Consider the following 11,246-nt stretch of genomic DNA (forward strand, 5'->3'; position numbering starts at 1 on the left):
ATAAATGGCAGAACCATCAAGTGTGTAGATACGCAGAGTGACCTAGGTGTGCAAGTCCACAGATACTTGAAGGTGACGTCATAGGTGGAGAAGGTGGTGAAGAAGGCATATGGCATGCTTGCCGTTATTGGACGTGGCATAGAGTATAAAAGTTGGGGTCTGATGCTGCGGTTGTATAGAACGTTGGTTCGGCCGCATTTGGAATACTGCACCCAGTTCTGGTCGCCACACTACCAGAAGGACGTGGAGGCTTTAGAGAGAGTGCAGAGGAGGTTTACCAGGATGTTGCCTGGTATGGAAGGGATTAGTTATGAGGAGAGATTGGGTAAACTGGGGTTGTTCTCACTGGAAAGACGGAGGATGAGGGGTGACCTAATAGAGGTGTATAAAATTATGAAAGGCATAGATAGGGTGAACGCTGGGAAGCTTTTTCGTAGGTCGGTGGTGACGTTCACGAGGGTTCATAGGTTCACGATGAGGGGCGGGAGGTTTAACACGAATATCAGAAGGAGGTATTTTACGCAGAGGGTGGTGGAGGCCTGGAATGCGCTGCCGGGCAAGATGGTGGAGGCGGAGACAGAGACACTGGGAACGTTTAAGACTTATCTAGATAGCCATATGAACGGAGTGGGAATGGAGGGATACAAAAGAATGTCTAGTTTGGACCATGGAGCGGCGTGGGCTTGGAGGGCCGTAGGGCCTGTTCCTGTGCTGTATTGTTCTTTGTAAATTCCAGTAATTACAAGCCCAGTCCAACCAATCTCTCATAGGTCAGTCCCACCAACCAAGCCGAGTGAACATCCACTGTACTCCCTCTATAGCAAGTATGTCCTTTCTTACCGAGTGAGACGAAATCTACACCCAATAATCCAGGTGTGGACTCAACAAGGCCGGTATTAAAACGTCCCTACTCATGAATTCAAATCCTCTTGCAATGAAGACCAACATAATACTTGTTTTTCCAATTGCTTGGTGTGCCCGCTTCACTACTTTCACTGATTGGTGTTGGAGATCCCTTTGTATATCATAGAATCCCTACAGTGCAGAAGGAGGCCATTCGGCCCATCGAGTCTGCACCGACCACAATCCCACCCAGGCCCTACCCCCACATATTTACCCACTAATCCCTCTAACCTACGCATCTCAGGACTCTAAGCGGCAATTTTTAACCTGGCCAATCAACCAAACCCGCACATCTTTGGACTGTGGGAGGAAACCGGAACACCCGGAGGAAACCCACGCAGACACGAGGAGAATGTGCAAACTCCACACAGACAGTGACCCGAGCCGGGAATCGAACCCGGGACCCTGGAGCTGTGAAGCAGCAGTGCTAACCACTGTGCTACCGTGCCGCCCCTCCACTCCTCCCAATATCATCATTCAAATAATACTTTTCCTCTTTTTTGACACTGAGTGGTATAACTTCACATTTAGCCATGTGCTTGGCAATTCCCTCATCTTGTTTAAATTTCTTTGAAACTTCATTCCATCCTTCACACAACTCACAATTCCACCAATTTTTGTGTCGTCAACAAATTTGGAAGTTTTACTTTTGTTCCCCTCATCCAGATCATGTTTATGTTTTGCTCCAACCACTGGTCCGTGCGGTATCCCAAAATTCGCTGCCTGCCACTCAGAAAAACACACATTTATTCCCACTCTCTGTTTCCCGTCCATCAACCAACTCTCTACCCATGCCAATCCAGTACCACTTCTCACATATACTTTAAATTTGTCCACTAACCTCTTTAGCAGATCTTATCAAAAGCTTCTGAAACGGCATCTACACTACATCTACTCGTTCTCCCTTTCTATTTTACAAGTTCCATCGTCCAGAAAACTCCAGTAGATTTGCTAAGCATGACTTGCCTCTCATAGTTCCATGTTTTTTTTTCCAATTACGTTAATTCTTTTCAAATGTTCTGTTTTCACGACTTTTATAATAGACCTGTATCTTCCCCGCCACTGATGTCAGGCTAAATGCTCTGTAATTCTTCCTTTTCTCTCTCCCTCCCTTAAATCTGTAGGAACTGCTCCAGAGTCAATCGAATTTTGGAAAATGATCACCAATGCACGCAGTATTTCTCAGAGATTTCTCAGTGCCCTCCCTTGCAGTTAACACGAATAGTGGAGTCTTGAGTGTCGACAATCTGCTCAGTAAAAGCGATTAAATATGTGAAAGCCCATGTCAATGTTTGTATCCCACATCTGCACGTTAAACCAACAATGGTCCAGATGCTGTCAACCAACGCCAATACCCACCCCCATCTCCCACTACACCGACCCTATTCCGTCAGGCGACACATAAGCGTTTCCTCGGACAGAACTGGGCCCGTCTCCAGAAACGTATCCTGCGCCGAAATCGAAATCTGCAATGGAAAAGATTCCGCAGGAAGCAGTTTCGTTTTGGTTCCAATGGAATTGAAGTGATTCAGATTCCAATAATAATCTGACTGTGAACATGAACCGGGACAATCCGGAACACGGTGGTGTTTGGAGTCACTTACCGGCTGTGACTGTCACCTCCATCCCGGATCCATCTTGGATCATAATCGTACCACAGTGACACCGCACCGTACAAGAACCAGCGACAATTCAAACTGCCAAACAATTTCCACCATGCAGTCAGAACGATACATTTACTCGGGAGGTTTAAATAAATAAACAATATTCAACGTTTCGAAGTCTCCTTTGGTTCCAACTGTTCTTTGTTATGCCCTGAGCTCTTCGTGAATAACCCCAGATGGGAAACATTCGCCTCATATAAATCGAAAAAAATATATGACAAAGAAAGCTATGAGTGGTTGGAATTAAACGGCATGAAACCAGTAACAGCGATACTAACATGAGCCCAATTATTCACTATCCGGCCCGGAGAATTGTTATTTAATTTTTATTCAAATTTGCTTGAGGTCTCTCCCACTGTGAATATCCCAGTAACAGTGCTTCAAGTCAGTATAAATTCCGCCACATCCTCGCGCTTACCATTGGGTACCTGCTGGGATTGTGGGGTCTTGAGTTAAACAACAGCTACTGTGGTTCCTGTTTCCAGCTGTTTTAGACCAGGGTCAGATCTTTTGTGACCGTTTGCAAATGCAATCAATCATTCCCTATCTCCATTCACTGAAACCAATCCCGGGAATGATCACACCATCCGCACACACTCGGCATTTATAAAACTTGGGATGTTAACAGTAATAATTCAGTCTCGTTCTGAACTAGAGTGCGGAACAGACGGTTTGGTTCGGAAGTGTATGTGTTACAGGGCAGATTCAATTCTCTCTTTAATTTGTTTCTGTGAGAATCTGCAGTGAGTGTTTTGTTATCGCGGGAAGCTGAGAGGCATCACTTTGTGTGTTGTACCACTACTGAGCTTTGCTAAGGTCTCTCCCGCTGTGAATATCCCAGTAACACAGTGCTACAAGTCAGTATAAATTCTGCACCACCCTTGCACCTACCATTGGGAACTGCTGGGATTGTGGGGTCTTGAGTTAAACAACAACTACACAGACACAACAAATCTCCCTCCGCTGGAGATCCGTTCCCATCCTGTCCCGGTCTGAGTTTGTCCGAAGAAGTGTCCATTTCCGAAGTTATAACGATACCATGGAAAATGCAGGTGATGGTGAGAGACTGACACTCCTTCCTGGTCACCGCTGCCGGGCTCTGTATCACTGACTGACTGAAAGATCCTGAAAATTAAACACAGAGAGTTTAATGGACCACCAGAACCAAACCACACAATGGGGCCCAGACAGCGTCTATAATTGGGATGGACTGGAGAGCTTTAGTTTCCACCCACACAATGTTGGTTATTTTGATCGGTACTCACGGGCTAAATAGACACACAGGGCAAAAACAAGGAGGATTCCTATCGCTCAGCTCCGTGGAGCTGAAGGTTTATATGACAGGGAGATGAAGGCAGCAGAGCTGGACTGATCTGGGAGACTGGATCTCAGAAGTCCATAGGACTCTTAAATCGGCCTCGCAGGTGGAGGATGCGGTCAAGAAGGCGTACGGCGTACTAGCCTTCATTAATCGAGGGATTGAGTTTAGGAGTCGGGAGATAATGCTGCAGCTTTATAGGACCCTGGTTAGACCCCACTTGGAGTACTGTGCGCAGTTCTGGTCACCTCATTACAGGAAAGATGTTGAAGCCATTGAAAGGGTGCAGAGGAGATTTACAAGGATGTTGCCTGGATTGGGGGGCATGCCTTATGAGGATAGGTTGAGGGAGCTTGGTCTCTTCTCCCTGGAGAGACGAAGGATGAGAGGTGACCTGATAGAGGTTTACAAGATGTTGAGAGGTCTGGATAGGGTAGACTCTCAGAGGCTATTTCCAAGGGCTGAAATGGTTGCTACGAGAGGACACAGGTTTAAGGTGCTGGGGGGTAGGTACAGAGGAGATGTCAGGGGTAAGTTTTTCACTCAGAGGGTGGTGGGTGAGTGGAATCGGCTGACGTCGGTGGTGGTGGAGGCAAACTCGTTGGGGTCTTTTAAGAGACTTCTGGATGAGTACATGGGATTTAATGGGATTGAGGGCTATAGATAGGCCTAGAGGTAGGGATATGATCAGCGCAACTTGTGGGCCGAAGGGCCTGTTTGTGCTGTGGCTTTCTATGTTCTATGTTCTATGTTCTAAGTGGACCAAAATATTTAGATGAGGCCCTCACCACGGTAAATTGGGCCACGCCCAGCTTCTAAAAAGGACATTTGAGGATTTAAAGGTCGCAGGAAGTCTGAAGATGCAGTTGAAGCTCCGCAGCTGTTGCTGCCTCGAAGCTCCCAAACCCAGAATCTCTTCCCGTGACCGCACTGGATGTTCTGATCCACGGTTTGTCAATGTTTCACTTTATCTCCCTTGGAGTTGCTTTGTAGAGGGCAGTGTCCACTTCACACACATTGACTGATTGCACGGTAAACGAGCATGATCGTCCGTAAGTCAGAGAAAAACCTTTGGCCGCACTTCACAGACACAAGCTCGCTGTTCTGTTCCATCTCCCAGCGCAGCAGAATATCCGCAATGTCCCACTGTCCATCCAAATGCAAAACTCCCATTATAATGCCATTTCATTTGATTAGATTTCTTTTATTGCTGGGGTCCTAACATTCAAAAATCCAAGTTGGTCATTGTTGCAGCACCAGGTCAAAAAATGTTAATCACACATTTTAACTAACTGGCTTTTCTGCCGAACAATTTACAGATTAGCATAGAACTCATCAGTAAACTTAACTCTTTATGGGCACCCTTGGACGGGGTAACACAGTGGTTAGCACGGTTGCTGCACAGCGCTGGGAACGCGGATTCGATTCCTGGCTTGGGTCACTGTCTGTGTGGAGTTTGCACGTTCTCCCCATGTCTGCGTGGGTTTCCTCCGGGTGCTCCGATTTCTTCCCACAGTATGAACGACGTGCTGATTAGGCGCATTGACCCGAACAGGCGCTGGACTGTGACGACTAGGGGAATTTCACAGTAACTTCATTGCAGTGTTAATGTAAGCCTTACTTGTGACTAATAAATAAACTTTACTTTTTCCCAGAAGGAAAATCGGGTGCTGACGGTTGCAATGGAACTTTGACAAATCTTTGTCAAAGGATCACGTGGACTCGAAACTTCAGCTCTTTTCTCTCCTTAAGATTCTGCCAGACCTGCTGAGATTTTCCAGCATTTTCTCTTTTGGTTTCGATTCCAGCATCCGCAGTGACTTGCTTTTATCCAGTGTCCACGATATCGTTGGATGCTCCTCATGCATCCACGGTCTCTGGTTATGTGTTGTGAAAATAATTCATGTTAAAAGAAGGAACTAAAGATATCGAACGCCTCATTGGATCTGTAATCCGGATCTGAATTCCCCGCACACCGGAGTCTGTTGAGGAGGGGATGGTGGGAGCGTTTTTCTGTCACTGGAACTATCCTCCTCCTTTCCCCAACTGTAAGGAGTTGGGAGGCCGGATCATGTGCTGTTACCTGAGGTATTGTTTCACGCTTTTTTTCAATTCTGCCGGGATTATGTTTAACAACACTCTGAACGCGTTGGCGGGATCTCGGCCGGATCAGAATGCCGGAGCCTTCGACCCGACAGCTTCCCTCAATCCAGCAACTGATGATCCATTTACAACATGATACACCCTACTGAAAATATCCTCGCAGAGTGAACTCTCTCATTTAAACACATGTTCTCTGTACCAGCACAACCTGTGCTTTGTATTTAAAAGAATGTTTACATTTAGCACTTATTATTTTTCAGTTCTGCCACATCCAGTGTTACTGTCCGCAGTGACAGAGAATGAACCAACTCTAGGAAGGACAATGAAGATTGTGGGAGCTCTGTACATGGGGCTCGTTTTGAAGATCAAGCCCATGAACTTATAACTTAGAAAAACAGTTCGTTGTCTGTTACGATTCTCCAATCCAGCAACACTCTCTGATCAATAAACCCTGTGGCTGCGGTTAGAGGCTCCAGGAAATAACAGAATCAGTAGGAAGTGTCTGTTAAATATTATAGGCTGCCATGCAGACAGCAACAAAGACCAAGAGGGGACTTCGTAACCACAATACTTCACACAAATTGGCTGATTGTACGGTACACTAGCACGATCGTCCGTAAGTCACAGAAAAACCTCCTGACCGCACTTCACAGATACAAGCCGTATGTCGTGATCCATCTCCCCGCACAGCAGAATATCCGCAATGTCCTTCTGTCCATCCAAATGCATAAATCTCATTATAATGACACTTTCTTTGAATAGATTCATTCTATTGCTGGAGTCCTGACATTCAACAATCCAGGTTGATCATTGTTGCAGTACAAGGCAAAAAAACAATTGTTGCTCTCACATTTTAACTAACTGGTTTCCCTGCTGAACAATTCACAGCTCAGCATAGCACTTCTCAGAAAACTTAACTCTTTATCGGCACCCCTTTCCCAGAAGGAAAATCGGGTGCTGAAAGTTGGATTTGGAATTTGAACCTCTGTTAGCATTTCACAAACCCTCTGATTATTATTGTGCATTCCCCTTCTTGATTATGACACTAAGCTCTCTGCCTCCGTTAGTGTTGATCGAGCCTTCATCATGATTTCATTGGTACCTGTCTCCTGGTACTAACATCATATTAATGTCATCATCACATTAATTCCACGTTTCTATAGACTTGTTTATTCTACTCGTCTCTGGTCCCGTGATTATTACACTAGCTCTGCCTCAGTTTCAGAAAACCTTGATTATCATTATGCACGTCCATGGCATGTTGCCTTAATACATCAGTCACCGTTTCAAGCAATTACTGCACAAGTTCCTATCTATACCTGGACGACAATTGACTCGATCACAACTGTTAACGAAGTTGATCCTCTGTCTGTTTTCATTATGTTTTCACTTTACCCGTTGTCACTGCACCAGTCTATCCCTTTGTTTCAATTACACTAGAGGTTGTTACTTAGTACTACTCTGGAACATGTCGCCGTTCATTCTTTGACTTGACTTTATCGCTGTTTACATTACACTGGATCATGCATCTTCTTACGTAAGCTCGGTCTCCGTTCATATCACATTGACTCGGCCTCGTCCCAGTTATTATTGCACTAGACGACATATCATTGTGCATTGCGTTGGCCTTGTCCCTATTTTCATTACACTGTTCCGTGTCATGCCCAGGAATTAAGTATAGTGACCTCGTCAGTCTTTATAACATTAGGTCGTACCTCCGTTTCAGTAGGTCAGGCCTACAAGACCACACCTTACTTGCTGAATTCGACGTACATCTCAGTTTGTATTGAAGTAGGTCCGATTAATTGCTACTGTACGAGACTCAATATCATTTTACTCCTTTCGCTGTGCACGTCGCATTTGGTTTCTTCCTTTATTGTCACCCCAGAGCGTGTATCTTTCTACATTTAATTGCCAGCATCTCAGTTGCCGCTACGCATGGTTTGATATTCGTTTGCCATGCCTCAGTTTTTATTTCACCTAAAATATATATCTGTTTATCTTATACCAATTGTTGCTGCATCAGAAATTCTGTTCCGGAGTACCTCAAGATCCTTCCTGCATTTGCAGTTTAGCAGTACCAATGAAGAATTCTGAACCTTCAAAATGGCCCAGGATTTTAATGCAATCGTCTCCAGCTCGGTTGTCTGCCCCCGTTAGCTAAAACAGTTTTCAAACAGTTCAGTATTAAATCGTTAACATTTTTAGATGAAACTGAAGACTGGAATAGTGAAATGCTTACCAGGAAACCACACACGTGACATAACCTGACACCTGAAAGCAGGAAATGATTGGGAAGTTAGCAGAGTTAGAAATATCTAACACCAGCAGCTCTCCCTGAGGAAGACATAAAGGCATGGCTTGTGGTGGGGGTGGGTGGCTGGACCACAAGTTCGCAGCCATCAGTTCATCCATGAATAAAATGTAATCATCCCCCTTGTGCAAGTTACAAATGGAAGGCATGACACTGTGATTTCATCTGTTTGTTTGGCGAACTGTAACTGACGTGTATGTTGCAATGTAATGGTCCCTCCGGAGACGTTCAGTCAGAATAAATGAGAGACACCTTGAATGTGTCGCAGATCGAATGACCTTCGCTTTGCTAATTCCGTTAGTTTCTGATAGACAATGCACGGGCCAGCGAATGGACTCTTCTTTGCCATTTCCTATCCCATTCTCGCTGTTATTGGTGCCCCTGGTAAGTAATGAATCCAAATCACATTATTTATTTTCTCTGAATCTACACATTTCTTTTTTCTCTTCTTTAAGAATCGAGCTTATTTTTTCTAATTTTCTGCACCGTCTGTGCTTTCAACCGCGTTTATGATGAATTACCGTGCATTCATTGCACTTACATTATGAAGCTTACAATATAGCATTTTATTTATTTAGCTGCACATTCATAGAAATACCATTTATTAAATCACTAGCTGAAGTGTATGACTTTGTATGAACACTGATTTATTTTATTGTTGAAATTTGGCTTTTATTCTAATTTACTAAATGTAACCTACTGTTTTCGTGTTATTTAAAATTTAAAGTTCAAGTTTATTCATTATTGTCACATAGGCCTACATTAACACTGCAACGAAGTTACTATGAAAAATTCGGAGCAACGGATCTTACCATGAATATGAGCTTTGGCAATGTAGCAACTTACATTTTCGAGCACTGATATTATTGCAGTGTGGGGAATTAATTATCACAGTTCAACCATCTAGTACATGAATTGTGGAAAAAAAAGATGCATTCAGTGATCACATGAATTGACTGTGCGATTGCTAGAAGGATGCAATGGTTTCAGTGCAGTGAGATCCCACCGGGCAGACTCCATTGTTAACGTCGTATTCCAAATAGCATGTAGAAAATTGAAGAAAGGAATAGCCATCACCGATGGAGGGATTAATATGAGGGGATATACAAAATATATGATTGGAGAAATGCTGTGATCTCAGATAGTTGTAGCGGTGGGATGGTGAGAGAGTGGAGGTATTTAATATTCAAAGCAAAAGATTAATGAAAGGGAGATTTACAAATGAGGCCAATGAAAATCATCTTGCAAGAGATACGAGGTTTGACGCGCGTATTTTGGACGAGTTTAAGTTTTTTTAAAAATTCATTCGTGGGACATGGCGTCGTTGGCTAGTCAGCATTTATTACCCACCCCTAGTCGCACATGAACTGAGTGGCTTGATAGGCCATTTCAGAACGCAGTTGAGAGCTGAACACGCTGTTGTGGCTTAGGTGTCACATGTAGGCCAGACCAGATAAAGACAGCAGATTTCCTTTCCTAAGGACATTAGTGAACCAAATTTTTTTTTCAACAAACAATAATTGTTTCATGGCAATAAGTATATTCTTAATTCCAGATTACTTTAACACTGATTTCAAATGCCACCATCTTCCCTGTGGGGATTCGAACTCAGGTCCCCAGAACTTTAGTTACGTTTCTACATTAATTGTCTAACAATAATAGGCCATCGCCTCCCCAGTTGGGTAGCGAGCTCTGGGCATTGGCACACTGACAAGGGATTGGAGTTCGGGCTGGGACTGTTTAGAAATGTCTCCTGTTTTGTTAATGTTTAATCCAGTGCTAAATTTTGAAAAATTACAAGATAGTTCCGAATAGTCCGAGACTGGAAGTAACAAAGAGACGGATCAGGAAGGATTTAATAACCAATTGCATTAGTAAGCACATCGAGTTTGTCGTCTGCTCAGTAACATATCTCTCTCTCTTCTTATCTCTCACAGCCAACTTTTTGGCTATTATAATCTTATCCCGAGGTCGGTGTGGACTCTCCCGGTGCATCACCTACTATCTGGTAGCGATAGCAGTTAGTGATTTTTTTGTCATCATCACTGGTGTCATCTTCAACCGGATTGGACGGATCTACTTTGGCTACAGTGTGCTTTTCACTCACCCAACATGCGCGCACACCATGATTCTGGGTTTTATCAGCCTGGATGGTTCAGTCTGGCTGACAGTGGCTTTCACCATTGATCGTTATGTGGCTATCTGCTGGCAGAACCTGAAAATAAGATACTGCACAGAGAAAACTGCCTTGTTGGTTATAGGCATAGTCTGTGCCCTCAGCTGCATCAAGAACTTTCCATTCTATTTCACCTACCAACCATTATTCACCATTGATGGGGTGGCCTGGTTCTGTGATATCAAGACCAGCTTCAGTACCTCGCCGACGTGGCAGGCCTTTGACTGGCTGGATCATGTCTTAACCCCTTTTCTCCCGTTCATCCTCATCCTTTTGCTCAACGCTCTGACTGTAAGACACATCTTAGCTGCGAGCAGAACCCGAAGGCGGCTCCGGAGCTCCGAAAGTCAGGAAGACCCTGAGATGGCCAACCGCAAGAAGTCAATTGTCCTGCTCTTTGCCATCTCCCTCAGCTTCCTCGTCATGTGGGTGACTTACTTCGGACATTTCCTCTATGTGCAGATTACAGGCGAGAGCTACTTCAACAGCTTAGATTTCAATGACCCAGAATACATCTTTCAGGAGACGACCAACATGCTTCAATTACTCAGTTCCTGCAATAACGTCTTCATCTACGCTGTGGCCCAGACCAAATTCCGAGGGGAGCTGAAGAAGGTGCTTCTGCGTCCCTTCTCCATTATCACTGGTTACTTTAAACAATAAAAAAGGTGACTGCACATGACTTGGTAGTCGCTTCGCACTCAAACTTGACACAAGGTAAAGAACTGGTGGCCTTAAAATTTAAAAAAACATTCAGTTTTGTGCATT

At 44.3% G+C, this 11,246-nt stretch overlaps 1 protein-coding gene across 1 annotated transcript; it reads left to right on the plus strand.

The window, feature by feature from the left end:
* The first annotated feature begins 8,616 nt into the window (after positions 1 to 8,616).
* On the plus strand, positions 8,617 to 11,141 carry LOC144486915 (FMRFamide receptor-like). The gene is made up of 2 exons (XM_078204939.1): positions 8,617 to 8,686; positions 10,240 to 11,141. Exons 1-2 carry the CDS (start codon positions 8,617 to 8,619, stop codon positions 11,139 to 11,141), a joined length of 972 nt encoding a protein of 323 aa, XP_078061065.1.
* The last annotated feature ends 105 nt before the right edge of the window (positions 11,142 to 11,246 follow it).

This window comes from Mustelus asterias, unplaced genomic scaffold (genome assembly GCF_964213995.1).
Source record: "Mustelus asterias unplaced genomic scaffold, sMusAst1.hap1.1 HAP1_SCAFFOLD_517, whole genome shotgun sequence".
NCBI classification, from domain to species: domain Eukaryota; kingdom Metazoa; phylum Chordata; class Chondrichthyes; order Carcharhiniformes; family Triakidae; genus Mustelus; species Mustelus asterias.